The following is a 21,248-nucleotide window of genomic DNA, read 5'->3' on the forward strand; positions in this document are numbered from 1 at the left end:
GTCATGGAAAGTATACCAATATGACTACTGTGAAACATATGACTCGTCTCGAAGACCTTTATCCTAGAACATCACAAGTGGTTATCATACACAGCAGTTAGAATGTGTGGAATAACGCATTATTCTGGGGACATTTTTTTCAAGTGTCTATTTTCCAACAAAGGAGCTTTTCATATGGATACACAAATGTTGTCCAAAGCAAACATACTGTTCGGCAAGATTGATTGCCACAGTATGGGTTCAACTACAATGACAAAATATGTGGAAAAAGTAAACTTTGATATAGCACAGAGACAGTGAAAAAAAGAAGGCATTGCGATGCACAGAGTACCTCACAGGCTACATTAAAAAAAAAAAAATCTTCTCATTACCCAAAGAGGGAAGGAGCAGCACATTCTCACAAGAGGACTCTCAGTGCAACACCGCTGGAAGACAGGTGCTTGTTGAACAGTAACTTTGTTTTTTCAGTGCACACCATTTTTCATTTTCACACCAATAGGACAAATTAAAATGCCACCTATAGATGGCAGCTGAATCACGGGCAGCTGACGGATGGCCAGCGTCATCATGGAGGTCGGACCGACCGCTCCCTTATCAATGTCTTTCCAAGAAACACATCCTGTGGTCACTCACTCGATGCTGCTAAGAGGATAATACTGCTTGTGCTGCAAAGTTAGTGTAGGCACGACAGATTAGAATCTATACACACACACACACATACGGAGAGAGAGAGAGAGAGAGAGAGAGAGAGAGAGAGAGAGAGAGAGAGAGAGAGAGAGAGATGTCCAAAGTGACCGTGGCCTTGGCAGGACAGCAGGTCAACAGGCTGCCGGTTCCTTCCTTTGTCTCTGGAGCATGTCTGTAACAGTGACAATATCCTCTTCAGGCACCTGGGGAAGAAGTCATAAAAAATAAAGCCCACAAATAAACATATACAATAAATTAATGAATATTACATTTATTCATTAAGTTAAGTGAAAGCCGTGAAAGCCCAACTCTATTAAATATATTTATTATGTTTGTTAATCTATAATATACAAATATATTTAAATAATCAATCAGATCCGTCAAAGCAGATGAGGTGGTGAAGGTATTTAGTGGTCAGTTATTCATACTTCCATTTCACATACCAGAAGACAGGATAGCGTGACAGTTAATTAATTGTTAACAGGGTTAATCCAACAAAAATGGAAAAAATTGTGACTGAACCATGATGACAAGACAGCTCTCTGTCTTTCAAGCCAGTGACTCAGACCATTTCCTTAGAAAAAAGTGAATACTATTGTCTCTTGACCCAATTCTCTCGCACTAGTCAAGCAATGTCATCTCCTGACCACACCTCTTTCTGAGACGAGCGAAGCAGGTGCCTTCTTCCCTGCATTTCTGTGGTAAATGTTGAAGGCAATCTCACAAAACTGAAAATGATAGAAGAAGTGCAACACTGCTACAATTACGGTCAAGGTTCTAATGTGAAAGCGGACGTTTCGGTCAGTCAGACCTTCATCAGATGACTGACTGACCGAAACGTCAGCTTTCACATTTGAACCTTGACCGTAATTGTAGCAGTGTTGCGCTTCTTCTATAATTTTCAATTGACTTCCATTGAGATAGCAGCACCTGCAAACTAAGATTCAAGGTGTGCAGGCCACCTCCTCCATTCTACTTAATCTCACAAAACTAACTTCTTCGACCATGACATGACATAACATGACATGACATGACGTGACATGTCTATATTCAGCCTTTAACAGCTGACACAAAAGGGAATTTTGGCTTCAGTTTGGAAAGCTTGTGAAAACACACGACACACACCACACAAGGCATGAGCAAACGTTCTCTGCATTCTACGAATTTCATTTTGGGTGATTCATCAAAGTTTTGAGAGTCACTTTGGAAAACAACACTAGGCTGAATCCATCAGTTTATTGGAAAAAAACATAAAAAGGTCACCAGTGTGGATGAGACTACTGCAGATTTTATTGGTAAGACATTTATTGGTAAGTCTATTTCTATTGCTATGTCTAGATATTGTCTAGATTTCTAGGCTAGGCCTGCTATAGAAAGAAAAAGAGAAATGGAAAAAGATTTTTAAATCGTGGATTCTCCCTTCTGACCATGTCTCTTGTGTTCATAATTTTCTGATATTTCACAACATTAACGTCAAGTAACAAAAAAAGAAAGAAGAACAGGAGGACCATAAAAGGGTATTTGATTAAACAGGGTGGGGGAGAAGAGAACCGCCCTTCTGAGCACAAGTGTCCTGGGCCCCATACCTATGACCCATACTTCCTGTGACTGAATAATACTCCATATGACCAAGTTAACCATCTTGTGAAATTCAAATCTGCCCAGAATGCGAGCCAATGAAATATGCAGGGAGATTAGGGCAGGGATAGGTTTTAGGCCAGTGGTTCAACCTTTTTTGAACCAACGCCCCCTTGGCCTCATCACAAGCCTTCCAACACCTTCCTTGACCTCATCATTAGCCTGATAAACGCCCCGCAGTATTAAAATATTAAATGGATTAATGCACCCCAATGGCAACTAAGCACCGCCCCCTCTCAGCTGTATCCTTCTCAACGCCCCCCTAGAGCTCCAAAAACGCCCCCTGAGGGGTTGTACCGCCCCTGTTGAGAAACAGTATTTTAGGCAAAGACACACTGGTTCGGTCTTTAGCCACGCTAGTAGTCATGTCAGAGGAAAGAGTGTCTTATCTAAATGTTTAGTTAAACTGCACATTGAAGACTGGTCAAACGCAATTTCAAACTTCTGTGGTAACCCTGTTACATAGATTTTTGACAATAAAGTACAGTTGACTTGACTCGACTTGACCTGAGTGGTCTGTTTGCTTGTAGCTTCAACCAGTACCTCAAGGATGCATTTCTTAGACGTGCATAAAGACTCGGGTTACAACGTTCACTCAAAGAGCTCTGTAGTAGCAATAGGTAGGCTACAAATAAAACACAGTGTACACATTTATTGATCTAAATGTATTGTGTTTCTTCAGCACAGATGATCGAGTCATCTGGAAATGTTCTTAAGTTCTGTAACCGCTTCTCCTACTACAGTAACAACCTACCAAATGGTTGCCATTCAAATAATACCGGTATTTAAGATGTACTCAAAATAAATCTCATACAAATAACGCTTCTCATAAAATACTGATTGGGTGCATGCACTTCAGCCATGCCTGATGATATTACAGATTGTCGGTTGTTCACAGTGCTGGTATATCATTGGCTTAATAGCATAACTTAAAAGGTACACTGTGCAGGAAATGGTCTAAAAAAGGTACAGCAACTATACTGCTCATTGAAACTGTGCTGCCTATTGCCAAATTTGATCTTTTCATGAACGTTTACTAAGTAATAAACTAATATTTTCTAGTATGGCCCAAGTACAGTCATTTTTGCAGCTAAAAATGGCTATTTCTGGAAATTCAAGATGGCGGACCATGGAGAAGATCCCCCTTTTCATGTATGAAAAATGCAATTTTTCCAGGCATAATGAATACTTAGAATTTCATGGTGGTAAATATTCATGAAAAAGGTAACATTATTGAATGGGCAGCATGAATTCTTGAAATAAAAAAATCTCACACACTGTCCCTTTAAAGCATATATACACTTAGGCCAGGCAGAAATGCAATACGTTTTTCTTCAGTTACCGGTTCACAATAATGTACAGTACATACACAGCAATTTCACAATGGCAATAATCTTGCCTCTGAAACAGGGAAGGCAGAGACGCTTATCTATTAGGGCTGGGTTCAAAAGATCGATCCGCGATCCAATATCGATTCACAATTGAAAATTCCGATATCGATTCACAACTTTGTGGATCGATCTTTTGCCGATGATTATAGGTGCTATTTTCTCAACCACATCCTGTAGCTCTCTTTCACATTCATGTAGGCTACATGCACAAATACACACGGCCTGTTCAAGTAAATAGTGCCAGTCTTTTCCCACCTTTCTCTCTCTTACCAAGTTTCCTGCTTGTTTCTTTCATATCAAGGTATGTCATGTTTGTGTGGGCATCAAATTCTGAGATATTTAGGTTTATATAGCCGGTCTTAGAATTCTAGACATAAATGGGTTAAAGTGATAACCCAGCAATACAAAAGATCGATATCGAATCGAATTGAATCGGATCGTGGATCGAATCGGATCGTGACCTTCTGGATCGGAATCGAATCGATCCAGGAAATGTGGATCGATTCCCAGCCCTATTATCTATATGTATAGATTTATTGTCTACAAGACCACACCGTCACAAGGACCACATGATTAAAAAAAAAAAAAATACTGCTTACTGCTCACTTCTCTATTCATAGCTACTAAGTTATTCCTAGAGGAGACTCCCACTTGTAATCAGTACATAAACATCCGAGTTTGCGTGCACATCAGTAATCCCAGTAATCTATGTTCTGTTGGTGGGGTTCCTCCTGCTTTTCATGTATGTTATTGTTGCAACAAGACAGGCTGGAAGCCATGATTCAGTGGAGTCAACAGTGGAATGGACGATGGGATCTCTGATCTATGCCCTCTGACCCAACGCTTTACATGATTTTCATGATATGAGTAGGGTAGGAATGGACTTGTCCACAGGCCCAAAACAGGACAAACAGTCAACTTGAGAATTATGATTATTATGATTAATATAAAAAATATAATTCTACTGCATAATCAAATGCATACATTTATGTATAAGATAGTGTTCATCTGGTCTCTGGGCCAACCAAAACAAGGGGACACAGCTCCCTCTGTGGGTGAAACTTTAAAACAACATCTGGATTCCTCCTTCGCCAGAATGCTGGCGAGGTACAGTTCCTAGAATCCCAGAGCATCATTTAGTTGGCTGGCAGGCAGGCACTGCAGACATTGACTTTGCCCACCCCTGCTCAAGGCCATGGCTGGCCCTCACATGGCTAACATTATCCAACATAAATCTCACCTGTGAATTTCCAGCCTCTGTCTGTGCTTGCCTTATATATATGATATTTTTTATTTTTGCTAACCGAATTCATTTCGAGTTGTAACTCCTCTGGCATTCTGAGAACAAAGGCCAGGTTTGGGCCAAATCGCCGTGGGACAGTGCTGTAGGTTCTAGATATCTAGTATCCTGGCTCTTCTGCGTGGACTTGTCTGTGTCTGCTGCTGCGGGAGATCCTCCCTCTTTTAAAGGAGCGCGCAGCTATTTTTAAGTCAGTAGCAGATTCTCTCTCTCGTCACGTCATATTTCATGTGAAACTGCATGACATTAAAAGTACATTGGGGGCCACCGGATAAAATGGCCTCAAAACATAGGTTCCCCACCCCTGGATTAGGGTATTTGAACAGGTAAAACCAGGTATTATGGAATATGTGGCACTGGATTAGCTTCTGAATTCAGGTTGCCCATCACTGCCCAGCCTGGTGTCAGGCCCCTGCTCTGTCCTTGTGCCTGACACTGCAAGCACGGGCCTTAGGCCAACATGCTCAAATGTATCCGTACTCATTACTCCTTTCACACCAAAGCGAAGTGTCAGCCTGGCACGCAAGCAAGTCTAGAACTCCAGTCTATTTTCTGCACAGGGGTACGCATGCCATGAACAGGGTCTTATTGAAATGAATGGCCCAAAAACACAGACTAAAGGCTGGGCTTCTCGCAGATAGCTTGCACACGCAGACTGTTGAGTGTGATAAAGATGACTCAACACCCGGTGAACCTCTCCCGCTTGCGCCGTCTCCGTTTCCGTGCACGCGAACCTTGTATGTGAATGAGGTGTGATGTGGTGCGATGTGCTCACCAGCGCGTGGTCAAAGCTGAAGGTGCTGATGTAGTAGGCCGATATGTCACTGTCTGCCAGGGGCTGCGAGATCTGAGCCACGATGCCACACTCATCTAGGAGTCACAAATCACAAAGACCAGACAGCATGTTATTTAAGAAAATACTTAACAAGCTTTTGCAGACCTCAAGAGTGCTTTTTGGACGAATATCCATTTTAGGAAATTGACATTTTCGTATTAGGTATTCCATTGTATTGCATTGCAGAATGCATTTTTATAGGTTTAAAAAGTATGTTCTCAAAATATTTGAATGGCAAGAATTCACACTTCCATATCTGAACAGACTGAACAGTCACTTCCAATAATAAAATACAAAAGTGGTGGATAAGTCATATTTTTATAGGCCGTCAGTACCTTTTCCCAAAAAAGTCTTGGGCATTGCACAGTCATTTTTTGCAGGTGTATCAATGGGCTAAGCAGAGATCACTACTATAAGTAGGTAGATAATCACCTGCTTTGAAATGTACTTATAAAAGTCAGCACATGCTTTGGTCAAATTTCAATATGAGCAGTTGCAGGAGGTCCAATTTAACCAGGTGATGGCCCTAATTAACTTTGAAACAGTCATGCGGCCAAGTGGACGTCAGGTGACCACAAGGTTTAGTTGGACAGGTAAAACCAGGTCATTTGGAATATGTGCCACTTGATTACAGCTACTGTATCCATGCTGACCGTCACTGCTCTCTGAGCCTTTTAGGCATCCTGTCCAGTTTTATTAAAGATCTACTGACTCGACCGGATACATTTGCAAGTTCGTAATTTAACTCAGAAGTTATTTTTCTACCAAAATTCATTCATGCATGAATTCAATGTTTCACTGCAGGAACAGGGTGGCTGCTGTGATGGGGTTGCTGACTGCTATAAGATCATAATTAATTAGATAGACTACAGTACATTATTGTTTAACATTTCGCTAGGTATTGGGTGATAATGTATATGCATTGCGTACATCCTGGCCTGGCTGGCTAGGTTGGCACAGCTGGCATCCCTGACTCAGCAGTCCAAAGATCAGGGTGAGGTAAAGCATTGTGTGCCAGTCTAATACAAAGTGCCAGTCAGCAACTGCAACCCACCACCAAACACGTACACACCTACTGTACACACAAGTAGTACTTGGACATACAGACACAGACATTCGCACACAAACACTCTTAGTACACACGCACTCACACACAGGCACACACAGGCACACACAGGCACAGGCACAGGCACAGGCACACACAGGCACACACAGGCACACACACGCACACACACGCACACACGACTATGATGTGCAGATGACTTTGTGACTGACCAGAATGTGACAGACTGGAGTCTGTCACCACCCACTGTGTTTCCCATACAGGAAACTAATGACACTGCATCACTGCTCTTAAAGCAAATCTTCTTTGCTCCCTGAACCAGTACCTCATTGAAAAGGTTCACAAGCTCCTATTTTTTTCTCCAATGCAAAGTTATTTCACTGATTTAACATTCGTTTTGTGTACAGTAACAAGTAACATCGATATACAGAAAAGCTGAATAACATCCATGTACAGAAAAGCTCAAAAGTACAATAGCTTCATATACAAAAGTCAGTAGGCAGAGAGTTAAATGTAACAACCTTCCGTTCCATTTGCACAATGAGCGCTGCAGCTAAATTTGGAAAGAGCTTTAAAAGTGTTTCAAATTTGAATATGCAGTTCATTTTTAACCCAACATGCCACAGCTTGCAAATGTTTCTGTCACAGCCATGGTTAATAGGTCACTTTGACATTTCATAGAATTCAGCAAAAACAGCCACGTCACAAGTGAGGGTTCAGGTTAGTGTTGGTCAACACTGTCTAGGAACAGTTGTACTGCTGCACTTGTTGTTCTGTAGATTTCCTGTGCACATTGTATCTGCTAGTGATGCTGGCTATGATTATGCCCTCGTTTGTTAGTCGCTTTGGTCATAAAGCGTCTGCTGACTGTAATGTAATGTAATGTTCAGCCAAGTGATTGGCTGGTGGAATGGTCACCTGGTGGAATTGGACAGGTAAAACAATGTGATTTGGAATTTGTGGCACTGGATTGTAAGTAATGAATCCATTTTGCCCATCACTGTCTACGAATACCCATTCCTGCACAGACGCACTCATAGGAATACCAAGGCCATAGACAGCTGGATAGACGGATCCTTCAACAATCCTGATGGACATTCAGGAGACTACAGTAGCGCTGTACAGCAAAAGGCAGAAAAACACCTCAAACCACCAGCCATGTCTACAATATCTCTCAAGATAAAAGTATGAGTTAACCCAGTAAAAACAATCTTGGGGTTTGATTGGGAGACAAAAGGGATGTTAGTTACTCACCAAAGCCAAGTGGTTGACCTCCAATTCGCACCATTCTCCACAGCTCTCCAGACGAGCTAGTGAATAAGAGGTCAGCAGGGAACCTGCATATATGGCAAAAAAAACACACCAACACATGAGAGCCCATCTTCAATGCCAAGACACCAAGAAGATATCTTTCTCTAGGGATATTGTTATTGTGTTTATGTTTGTGTGTGTATGAATGCGTGCCTGTGTGCATGCGTGTATGTTGCACTTTCTCACATGAACGGTGTGTAATTTGGGAAAGTGTGTGTGTGTGTGTGTGTGTGTGTGTGTGTGTGTGTGTGTGTGTGTGTGTGTGTGTGTGTGTGTGTGTGTGTGTGTGTGTGTGTGTGTGTGTGTGTGTGTGTGTGTGTGTGTGTGTGTGTGTGTGTGTGCACCTTCTCACATGAACCCCTGACAAATGGCGCCGTGTGGCAGCCTCCAGAGCTGGTGTTTGAATGTGGGAAAGTGTATGTGTATTTTGAAAGCACTTTGAGACAACTTTAGTTGCAATATTGCGCTATATAAATACAGGTTGTATTGTGTTGTTTATCTAACTAAATAATACAGATTCCATCCAGTCAGACTTACTGCCTCTGTGCCTCGGTGTCCATCACCAAGGAAACGTAGCCGTCTATTAACGAAAAGGAGAAGAACTTGACGCACTGCAGGTCTTCACTCGAGTCTGTCTCTTCCTTTGGACTGCAAAAGCAAGCAGAACAAGAGATGTGTTTTTTTGGTTGAAAAAAGGCCAGTACCAAACACAGGTACAGTGTATACACAGCATTAAATGCACAGATCACCAGTTTAGTTTATAAATAAAGAAGAAGATATAAAATATAAATAGAAAGTCTTTTATTATCATGTTCTGTACAATGCGATTTCAAGCCTACCTATATGTACTGAATGTACACCACAGTATACATTTATACATTACTTCACACTGCCAGAGGGCAACAGTTTGAATGATGTATTCATGGCTCTGTTTAGGCAGCAGGAACTGTATATGGAGGTTATGGGAGGCAGAGGGCAGCCTATGATCTTTTGTGTCATGTTGGGAACTTGGTCACCCTCTGCAGTCTCTTCCTGTCAGCCTCAGTGCAGCTGGCACAGTGCACACAGACGCTGCATAGGTCAGCAAGCTCTCAATGGTGGAACGGTGAAAGGTCACCAGCAAGCTTCTGTCTAATGATTGAGATGATTAACACTTTCAACTGCAGGTGCCAAGTTAAACTGTCTCCTGCATTTTAATTTTGTGTTTATGTTTGGACTAGGGGTGTCATGATAACCGGTATACGGTGAAACCGTGGTAAGAAGTGCTGACAATAATAATTACCATTTGAATTTACGAAAATACCGTACCATATCGGATAACCGAACCATACACTGTGACATCGTGACCCTTACCGACCTCTCATCCAAGTGTGCTGATGTTCCTACCGAGACACTCCTTGTCGCCTAACACCTAATGTCAATGCTGGAATCAAAGTTAATTGCTAAACCAACTCATTTCCACAATGAAAAGTACAAACTGTGACCATTTCCTCCTCATAACTTAAAGGTGCACTGTGTAAGATGGTGGCCAGAGTAGTTATTGCAACTATGATGCTCATTGAAACTGTGCTGTCTACTGCCAAATTCGATCTTTTCATGAATATTCATGAAATAATGAAATAATTTTAACTAGTATGACCAAAGTATGGTAAGATTTACAGCTAAAATGACTATTTATGGAAAGTCAAAATGACAGAGAATGGAGAAGATCCCTCTTTTCATTTAGATTCATCTTTTGTGAATTGTACTTCAAGACAAGACATTTCGAATTCAAATGGACTAATCTAAAATTCGAACGCATATCGAATATTCAAATATTCGATTAATCGAATCCCATCCCTAAACGCTACCTGTTTGAGTAGAAGAGCACGTCGATGAGGGTGGTGGCGATGGCTGGCAAGGTGTCGGGGTCCAGGCTCATGACACAGAACTGGTTCTCCGGGATGAGCACCGGGTGCACCGTGGGCTTGGCAGCTGCGGCGGCCGACAACACAGCGGATAGACAAGACAGAGGACGAAGGAAAAAAAATAAGAGTGAAGAGTGTTTAACATTTGGAGTCGCTGTTATTCCTTTTTTTAAAGATATTTTTAGGGGCTTTCATGCCTTTATTGATAGGATAGTGGAGATTATGACGGGGAAGAATCGGCAAATGACCCGGACCAGAACAGAACCCGGGTCGCCAGTGTAGTAACCCAGTGCCCTAAGCCACGGAAGGACCAGAGTCGCTGTTATTCCATTTGCACTGTAGCGGATTTAGCAAAACATACAGTGATGTGATTTAGCAATAGGTATGAGGCCAGGGGACCATTCCATCATTGGCGCTGAATTTAGCGGTGCTTACGTGCGTAAACCGAGTTTTAATTAACGGCAGCTTAAACTAGAGGCTGAAGCCATTCCACCACTGAAGATAAGCTGTGCCTTAGCGCCAAACCTGGCATTGCGCTCGCGTATGTTTTACAGGGGAAGTCCATGTCAACGACCGTTGAAAATGCGATCATGTTGGAGAGTTGTGCATGCGTTGTCAAATTAACTACCTTGCCGACTCAGCTGAGTTCCAGGTTAGCAAGACTGATGGAACAAATCGCTGTCTAAAAATAGCGCAGTTTAACAACTTGAGATCAGATTTGGGGTTAACGCCGTTGATGGAATAGTCCCCAGGTGACGTTGTATGTAACATTGTGTGTGTGCGTGTGTGTGTGTGTAAGAGTGAGAGAGAACGTGATAAGAATGCACACAAAACAGACACTCACATGTAAGCAAACCCAACACGTATCTTAATCATATCTTCTATGTGCATGTGCATGTGCACTGACCTTCTTTTCCATTCCGCCGAAGGCCATTCTGGGTGTCTTGCTGGTGAACAGGAACGGACTCTCCCCCCACCTCCCTGTAAATATTAAACTCCTCCTGAAGCGTGTGGATCACGACTGAAAGATCGTTCTCTCGTACCTGCCAGAGGAAAAATACACACACGGTTACATTACTACATTACATTTAGCTGACACTTTTGTATCCAAAGCGACTTACAATTATTCAGATGGAGGGTATTGGTTACACTAGGGCTGCACAATTAATCGGAAATAATCGAAAATTGTGATAAAATTGTGTAATCGAAGTCGTGATTTCAATCGTGATTTAATGATGGCAATAGTTACCTACCTTTGAGACCGTCCTTGAAGCCAGAACATACTGACAGGCTGGTGTTTCTGGCCAGAAATCTGTCCACCTAAGTTTCATGCTATTGCCTTTACATAACTATTACAATTCATTTAATTTTGCTCATTCCGTATATAAATCATTCTTGGTTATACTTCATCTTGTTATAATTTTCAAAAAAATCTGTGAAATTCAATAATTGTGATTAACATTCGTGATTACGATTTTTACCAAAATAATCGTGATTACGATTTTTTCCATAATCGTGCAGCCCTAGGTTACAGTCCCCGAAGTAATGTGTAAGTAAGTGAGTAGCTTTAGATAAAAGTGTCATCTAAGTGTAATGTGATGTAATGTCATGGTATAGCAAGGCCCTGCCCTCCTAGTGATGCAGCACTTTCTGCGTTGCTTCTAGTCAGTGCTTTCTGAGCCCCTGAAAAATCAGGAACTCCTTTCACTTTGTCAGGAAGCAAACAACCAGTAGCAAACCAAGGGAGGCGGGTCAACCATGCCATTTGGGAAATGCTAATTGTTATGCTCTTGGTCAGACCAAGTCTCGAAGAGATATGAAAGTCGATGATAATCAGGAAAGCAACCACTGGCCTCTTGCCTCAGCACTGAGTGATCCCCGCCAGTGCACAGAGACTTTGGAAGACTTTCCTCCATGTAAAAAATCCCCATTGCAAATGGGAGAACCTTTGAGAATTTGAAAGTCGATGATAATCAGGCTAGAAATGGTACACACTTGCGTCTTCCTCACCAGGATGTAATGTAATGTGTAATGTAATGCAATGTAATACAATGGTATACACTTGTGTCTTCCTCACCAGGATGTAATGTAATGTGTAATGTAATGCAATGTAATACAATGGTATACACTTGTGTCTTCCTCTTCCTCACCAGGATGAAGTCGGTCTGGTAGGTGGAGAGCATGAAGACTGAGACATTCTGCTCGGCCAGCGGTGCGATGACCGACTTGGCGATCTTGGTGACTCCCACCGCCTGCGAGCTGCTGGACGTGTTGCCGTTGGAGACCACGTTGAGAGGCAGCCAGGTGGAGCCCTCCACTTGGAGATGCTCTGAGGGCTGCAGCTCTGCAGAGACACAGGGGAACAGGCCAGACGGATGAGGCATGTCATATCAGGAATGGTTCTACATGCATTTAGTTTAACCCATTGATACCTACAACACCTGCAAAAAAGGCAGTTGAATGCCTAACCGGGCAAATACACCAGCCGAGACATGAGCGAGGCGAGCGATGGAAGTAATTGAGTTTGTATTGAGTCGCGTGACAAAAGCGATTCTGGAGACTAGAGGCGATTCGCACACCGAGAGCGACAGTTTGTAGTTGAACTCCTGGGAATGTTATGCAAATGAGCTATGACGCGGTTCACCGACAGGCCGCGACAGTCAATGACTGTATAGAGGTCAGTGACCACAGCCAATTGGAATGTTTGAATGCTTGCGTTCTGCTTGTAACGGACATACTCTAGTCGCTTCAATCGCTCGTATCGGTTGCTGCTGCACAGAAGCTATTCTCTGTCGCTTCAATCGCGTCGCGGCCTGTGTATTTGCCCAGTAAGACCTTTATAAAAACCTAAACCTATCTCAGCCTCTGAAGCACATAAAAACATGCAATAAGTTCCATTTAAACACTAAGACACTCATCTTTCAACAGAATTACGTAGAAAAACGTAATTTCATTTTCCTTGTATGACTTGTGCATATGAAGAAAGTGACAATAAAAGCTGACTTGACTTGAATGGGTTCATTCATCTCAAACATACCAAGATGTTTAATAAAGTTGTCTCAAATCTCTCTCTTGTTCCTTTCTGCAGCCCTTTCAAACTAAAACTTGCCTTCATCTTTGCATCTGGCCTTTCTGGGACACCCTGTCTTTTTAAAATTAGTTTAAAGTGTTGTAACAAATCGGCCAATTTATGCCCTTATGTTGTGTAATTTGGCAATAAGCACATAGTGGGCGGACGTGCCCAAGTGCATCTAAAACTAGACTGCCTGTGCAGTCGCCTTCGACTGCTTAAGGTATATCCCCGAAACGCGACGCTTCCAGTCCCCAATCATTCCTACCACTACCGTCCACCTTTTCATGAACGTTTATGATAAATACAAAATATAAAATAAATATATTTAATATCTATACATAGATCAATGACGTGCACAGGCTTACAACCAAACGACTATTGTGAAAACGAAGTAAAAAAAAATATAGGGCAAATGGTAACACTGTTTTAATGGTTCACTATTACAGTGGATATACCACATTAGGTACAGTGTAATAACCAGTGTAACAATATTTAATACCACGTCATACCAGTGTGACACCATGTACCAATTTTGTACTTATATCATGTAGGCTATTTGTGTGTAAGTGGTATTACATGGTATTGCATATTTGTACACTGGTATTACACTAGTATTACATGGTATTACATATTGTTACACTGGTTATTACACTGTAGGCCTACCTGATATGGTAGATTCACTGAAATGGTGAACCATTAAATTAAGGAGTTACCGGGCAAATCAATCCACCCAGTCAGAAGTTATGGGCCAAATAAAAATTCCACCATTTTGAAAGTGTTGACCTCCAAACTCGAATCAGTTCATGAACCTACCCTGCAGCATTCACACACCAAATCTGGGACAAATCCATCCACCCGGTCAGAAGTTATGGACCAAACAAAAATTCGGCCATCTTGAATTCGGCCATCTTGAAATTGTTGACCTCCAAACTCGAATCAGTTCATGAACCTACCCTAGAACATTCACACACCAAATCTGGGACAAATCCATCCACCCAGTCAGAAGTTATGGACCAAACAAAAATTCGGCCATCTTGAATTCGGCCATCTTGAAAGTGTTAACCTCCAAACTGTAATCAGTTCATGAACCCACCCTAGAGCATTCACACACCAAATCTGGGACAAATCCAACCACCCGGTCAGAAGTTATGGACCAAACAAAAATTCGGCCATCTTGAATTCGGCCATCTTGAAATTGTTGACCTCCAAACTCGAATCAGTTCATGAACCTGCCCTAGAGCATTCACACACCAAATCTGGGACAAATCCAAACATCCGTTCAAAAGTTATCGTGTTAACACGAAAGACCTTACGCGGCGGCGGCGGCGGCGGCGGCGGCGGCGGCGGACTCGGCGGTGCACGCAAAACCATTACATCCCCGACGCTCCGCGTTTCGGGGATATAATTACCATTTGGAATAGTTAGCCTTTCCTATCAATCAGTAACTAGAGGAGGAGAAGCTGGTGGAAAAGTATGTGGGGAACTGAACACGAAATCACACAGACCTTCATTGGAATTGTTTTTTTTGTCTGTGTTGTGTTGTGTTTAAATTCGTTAGATTCAAGTTTTAAAAGTTTCATTTACCCACACACTTGTGATAACCGAGATCTGAGCAACTGACAGATCTCTCCATGATCCATAGATGTGGTGCTTACTAGTAACATCTTCAATGCAGTCGAACGACAACAAAAGCATGAGAGGCATGTTGGTTTGACAGTGTCTGTTCTCAGCTATGACTGGATAAAGGACTAAATGGGATTTAAAAATAAATAAATAAATAAATAAAACAATGGAATAAATTTTTTATTTCATTGTAGCTCTTCATGCTTGATGACCCTAAAATACTTCTTGCATAATGAGGAGGGTGCTTTTTGAATTTCACAAACAAGCCTCTCAAAGGGAGCACCAAACAGCGATTAAACAGAGGAGAAATAAAATAGTAGGAGGTTTGTTTATACCTTTGAAGCCTTCTTCGTCAAGGACCACTGTGTAGTTCTCTGGAGTTTCTGTGAGACTCAGAAATTTACATCTATAAAAAAAGAGTAAAATGCTGATTAGAAGGACATGAAAGAAGGCTAACTTTGTGTCTGGGTATGTGTGTGTGTGTGTGAGAGAGAGAGAGAGAGAGAGAGAGAGAGAGAGTGAGAGAGAGTGTGAGAGAGAGTGAGAGAGAGTGTGAGAGAGAGTGAGAAAGAGAAACAGAGAGACAGAGAGAGAGAGAGAGAGAGAGAGAGAGAGAGAGAGAGAGAGAGAGAGAGAGAGAGAGAGAGAGTGTGTGAGAGAGAGAGAGAGAGTGTGTGAGAGAGAGAGACAGAGAGAAAGCGCACCAGACAACAAAAACAAGCTCCAAACAACAAAAGCCTAGCAGGTTGCTATTTCGAAGCCTCCACAGACTACTAGACTAATGGGTGGCAGGCAGACAGTCATGGAGGAATGGAGGGAGAGGCAGAGTAGAGGGAGCAGACCACTAGCTCTAAACCACCACACCACATTGCACTCGCTGGAGAGGAGAGTGGAGACCATTCTGGGACCAAACAGCAAAACCGACTGAAAGCATCACTTCAAACACTCAAGGCCCCCCTTCACATTAACAACCACCAAGTACCCAGCCTTGCTCAACGCTGTCCAGACTATTGATGTGCCTCCTTTTCATCTTCATCAACGAGGCCCCAGACCCTTTCTGCAGGGGGTATTTGGGGATAGGCTTGATGGAAATAGCGTTGGGGGGAAGCGAGTTGGGGATGGGGATGGGTCTGTGTGCAATGAGGGGGGAGAAACAAAATACTGAGTACTGGTTGGTTGCATCATCGTGGGCCTTGACCCAAATTCTTCCGAGGCTGGAACAGGAAGGCCTGGCACCCTGGTACGCTTGCTTCCCTTCAATGTTGCCATTGTCACCGCGTTCTCCTTTCGCTCGGATGACTGTGGGAAACGCTCCCGGCAGCCAGGGCACTGATACGAGAAAGAGGAAAAAACAGCCTAGTCTGCACAATGTTGCACCTTGATGGGCCGGCCCACCTGGAGACAAGCATTGTCATGTGTGGCAAGTCGTGGGCAAGTAGGCCACGCCTCCTTCTCACAAGCGCAACAGTTCTAAGCTCAACATTCCACTTCAGTGCTAACTTTGACAAATCCGTGATGCCTGTACAACAAGTACAATTCTTAGGTCTTTATGCCCACGAAATCCTGTGTAGGTTGAAGTCAAGCACATCCAGCACTTCTGATCTAGGAACTGGACTAAAACGTACAGTAGTCAAAGCCCCAGAAACCCTGACTTTCACCGGAATTGCTTTGGTTTTCTACACTCTGTTTAAATTACATTAAAGTATTAAGTATAATTTACCATCATAATTGTGACATCCAAGATATGACCAACTATCGGATATCGCCATGCTCAATAACTGTGGTAACGATACATCTTCATGAAGTTACACGCTAATGACAACAGAAGTATGTGAAGCATGTTGGCTTGGCCGCGTCTGACAAAACACATGGGGCAAGACATGTTATGTAGGATTAAAAGTTTTATATGGGAGCACACAGACAACGCCGTCACCGAGTCTGTTTCTATTTTTAGTCCATCACCTCACCTTTCTCTAGACCTTTACATCAGTTCACACACGCTCTACCTACGTATAGCCAACAGGTTAAACAGGCTGCTAGCATATGACTGTTCTCACATGTCCGTGTACATATCCAAAATTCACTACACATCAGCACCGCACACCAACTCAGGTACATGGTGTGCAACAATGTAGGCCAGTGGTTCTCAAACTTTTTTGAACAAATGCCCCCTTGGCCCCATCACAAGCCTCCCAACGGCCCCTTGACCTCATCATAAGCCTGACAACGCCCCCCTTAGTATTAAACATTACCAATGGACAAATGCCCCTTAATGGCAACTAAGCACCGCCCCATCTCAGGTGTATCCTTCTCAACGCTCCCCTAGAGATCCCCAACGCCCCCTGGGGGACTGTACCACCCCTATTGAGAAACACTAATGTAGGCAATAGGTGCCTATTTTGGGCTCGACCTTGGGTAATGGCCATGCACAGTAGGAACCACTGATTTTGAACCCTCACATGAAGAACATGCAAGGGTCATGGAAGTCACATGGTATGCACATGAAAAGGGAAAAGGTGTCTCCAACTTTGTACATCCTAAATGTTCACAATACAAGGCTACTAATAAACTGAATCTAATACACTTATTATTATAATATTATATGCAGGGCACTATGTAGGCTAGTGCACGAGTGCATACTTTGAACAGTGCCTGTGTCTTGGTTCTCTCTCTCTCTCTCTCTCTCTCTCTCTCTCTCTCTCTCTCTCTCTCTCTCTCTCTCTCTCTCTCTCTCTCTCTCTCTCTCTCTCTCTCTCTCTCTCTCTCTCTCTCTCTCTCTCTCTCTCTCTCTCTCGAACAGCAGGTCTATCTCTCACACACAGACACACGCACACACAGAAATGCACGCACGCACGCACGTACACTAGGGCTGGGAATCGATCCAAATTTCCTGGATCGATTCAATTCCGATCCAGAAGGCTACGATCGATTCGATCCATGATTCGATTCGATACCGATATCGTTCTTTTGTATTGCTGGGCTGTCACTTTAACCCATTTATGCCTAGAATTCTGAGACCGGATATGAAAACCTAAATATATCAGCCTTTGATGCCCACAAAAACATGAAATATATGTGAGAAATAAGTGGGAAACTGTGGAAGAGAGGTACAGGATGTGGTTGAAAAAATAGCACCTATAATCGATATTGCGCTGTTCGACTGCGAATCGATATTGGATCGCGATTCGATCTTTTGAACCCAGCCCTAATACGCACCCACGCACACACAGCCACACACACAGCCACACACAGAGCCTCACACAGAGTCACTAACACACAGACATAGAGACACACACACATCCTCCTGCCCCAGCTGGATCCTGTTTTGCGGGCCACTCAGCAGAACTCGGTGCCTAGCCTCGGACCATCAATCCCAGGGAGTTGAAGCAGGGGGGAAAAAATAAGGCGTTCCACCCCGAAACGGGCCCTAACTCAGCAGCTCATTGTGTTCAGACGGCCAACCCCCTCCACACCAACTTCCTGTTAACCTTTCATCCCACCCCCCTCCTCCTCCAAATAATCTTTGCCTCTCAAACAAACATAGTCCTCCCAAAACACTGACACTTCCTCTAGGTACCGGTGAGCGAACAGCATGACCACTTTTGAAAAAAAGAAATCAAGTCTTCTGCACGAAATAACTGTAATACATGATGCAAGGAAAGGTAAGAAAAGCTGGGCAGAGAGAGATACACCATTCATACTACATCAGAAAGAAGTTTTCCATGCCTCATTTTGCACCCACTCCTGGTGCATCGTCTACTGCCGGTGAAAAAAAACAACATTGTAGGTTTTATGCAGCTTGCACAGTTCAGGTGTTGAGCCAAGAACAAAAGCATGGGAGTCATGGGCAAGCCCGCCGATAGAGGGGGACAAAGGGGTATGTTGTCTTAGGCCCAGGGAGATAGGGGGCCCAAATTGGGTCCCCATTACATTATATGTACTGGTTAGGGAGCCCTTTTGGATGACTTTGTCCTGGAACCAGCAAAAGCTGTCAGCGGAACTGGTCGTGAGTTTTCGCTTCATAAACATGGCAGCTGCACCACTGCAGTCTATGCATACAGTACATGGGAAGGACTGGAGCATTGTGTCTCCCTCCAAGGGGGGCTTTTATAGGCTATAGGAAAAATGCCTCCCGAGCCAAACCACACTCATTAAAGGTAAACATAACAGGCAGGCATGGCAGCGGTTGGCAGCGCCGGGTGAGGGTTCGATGTATAACCGGGTGAGTGCAGCAGTTCACTCCCTTTTTTCTTCCTTCCTTTTTAAGTAAAACACAAAACATCCTGTTTATATTCCTCCACAGTTTTATACACTGCGTTCATGCACAATGGTATGCAGGCAACAGTCCCGATGCACTGGTTGAACGCGACATGACCCATCATCTTCATGATCATGTAATTATTATGAGCCCATATTACTGCTCAATGCTAGCAGCATTTTCAAGTCTGACAAAATTGATCAAATGTCAAGCATGTTTCGTCAAGCTGTGGCGTGGAAGCACTGACAAAGCTTGGGCTGTGCAAACAACACATTCTTTGAAGCTGAAAAGTACATTGTAACTCGGCAGGCGTGCCATGGACAGCCCGAGTCATCAGAGGAGTTGCCAAACTTCTTTTGCGCCCCACTGACATTTATTTCAATGGAAATGCTTTATGATGTTTTGCTTCTCGTCAAGGCTGAAAAGCCAGGCTTCCTGCATGTACAAGGCTTTTTTAAATTGTAACAGGTGACTTGACTGCCCCTTCTGAATTGCCATTATGTAACATCTACTAAACCTCAAGTGTTATAGCTGTCTGATTTAGATTCTAGTACCACATTATTGATCAGGGCAAGATGTGCCCTTGGTGGCCTCTCATAAACACTGAGGACAATGGAGCCGCGCACACGCACACACACACACACACACACACACACACACACCACCACCTTGAAGACCAACACCTGAGGTACCAGAAGTCACACCTCTGAGGAACTGTCACTGAGCAGGAAGGAAGATGATGCATAGCCTAAATATTTGGTTGTCGCAATACTTAGCTTTGCACTTTAGGTGTTCATATTTGACACCCACAACCTAAAACAAAAACTTTTAACAGAGGGCAGATTGTGTAATTAGTTGGAAGTTTTGTTAATTTGTCAAATGCAGATCAACTACAGGTAGCCTACACAAGCCACAGTATCACAAGCAAGTAGAACCGGGTGACTTGCACTTCTACTTTCAAGGATAAGATACACGTCGTTATCTTGTTCAGGCTGCGCGCATGAAACAACGGTGTCGCTCTCTGCTTGTGGAAGCCGTTTGATGGATATCATCTTCAAAGTTGGAGCCTATGCTATGTGGTTCTACTTCCGGAGCTTTACAGTCAGTGTCACTATCGTCAGGTGCCATAAACACGAAAATAACGGTATTTTGTCATAGGATTACTGCTTTCAAAAACTATCAAATTGGATCCGTTTTCTCTTTCTCAGACTAGGCTACCTCATGCAGCGGGGTCACGTTGGTGGGCATGCAGGTTTTGCGCAAACCCATTGGCAACCCTACCGTGGCTGGCAATGGCAGGTTTCCTGCTTAAAATAACGAAAATATTCTTATTAATGATAAATTGGCACTCGAAATGCGAGAAACGGTAGACTACACTTTGAGCAAATGCTCAAATCGTGAAGGTTTTTTACTTAATCTCCGTGTCGGACCTTAAAAAAACAACTTGGTGCCCAGCCACCAGCAGCAGATGCGCCTGGGCACGTTCTACCTCGTGCGAAAAAACAAAAGCACATAGACCTGTAGGCTACCACAACAAGAAAACTGCAGAATCTAAACGGCTTACCTGCTTCTGTTTCTCAAGAAAATTAATTTTATTAGCGGGTGAGTAAAATGAACCAGTCCTGTTTTGCTAATACAAGTCACCCTCAATCGATGGTCGAGGATATGCAAGTCCATCCCAGCTCTCCTGGAACACTGCTCTTCACGGGACAAGAAGCGTGCGTAAATAGCCTACGATTCCGAAAATGTATCGCTTCAAATAACACTTTACTTTTCACTCGCATTCCTACACAAAATTGAGTGTGCCCTGCTGCATTTGCGAATGTAACACACTGGTGACTTGCATCAGTAACATCAATGGGGCGGGGGAAGGAGGCTCCGTTCGATGTAATTTGACTCTCCTGCTACAGTATTCAAATTACTGTACACACCCCCGATTTCTTAAAGGCACAGAGGAAGCTGAAGATTGCGCGTGAGGAAGAAATCTGCTGTGCAATGATGTGAGCTGAAAAATAAAATCAATGTTTTTTATAGGCCTATAGGCTACATTTTTTATATACTCAATGCTTAATGATTACCCAGAGAAATAGATCAGTTGTAAACCCCTCAATTATTAATTTAATACTTCTTTGTTTGCAAAGTGCCTTTGCAAAAAAAAAAAA

At 43.1% G+C, this 21,248-nt stretch overlaps 1 protein-coding gene across 1 annotated transcript; it reads right to left on the minus strand.

The window, feature by feature from the left end:
- Positions 1-109: 109 nt before the first annotated feature.
- On the minus strand, positions 110-20,945 carry castor1 (cytosolic arginine sensor for mTORC1 subunit 1). Its single transcript, XM_063195395.1, has 9 exons — positions 20,651-20,945; positions 15,164-15,234; positions 12,283-12,476; positions 11,040-11,175; positions 10,076-10,199; positions 8,763-8,873; positions 8,169-8,251; positions 5,792-5,886; positions 110-890 (listed from the first exon to the last, which is right to left on the minus strand). Exons 1-9 carry the CDS (start codon positions 20,761-20,763, stop codon positions 819-821), a joined length of 999 nt encoding a protein of 332 aa, XP_063051465.1. The 5' UTR covers positions 20,764-20,945; the 3' UTR covers positions 110-818.
- Positions 20,946-21,248: the final 303 nt, after the last annotated feature.

This window comes from Engraulis encrasicolus, chromosome 3 (assembly GCF_034702125.1).
Source record: "Engraulis encrasicolus isolate BLACKSEA-1 chromosome 3, IST_EnEncr_1.0, whole genome shotgun sequence".
Lineage (NCBI taxonomy): Eukaryota > Metazoa > Chordata > Actinopteri > Clupeiformes > Engraulidae > Engraulis > Engraulis encrasicolus.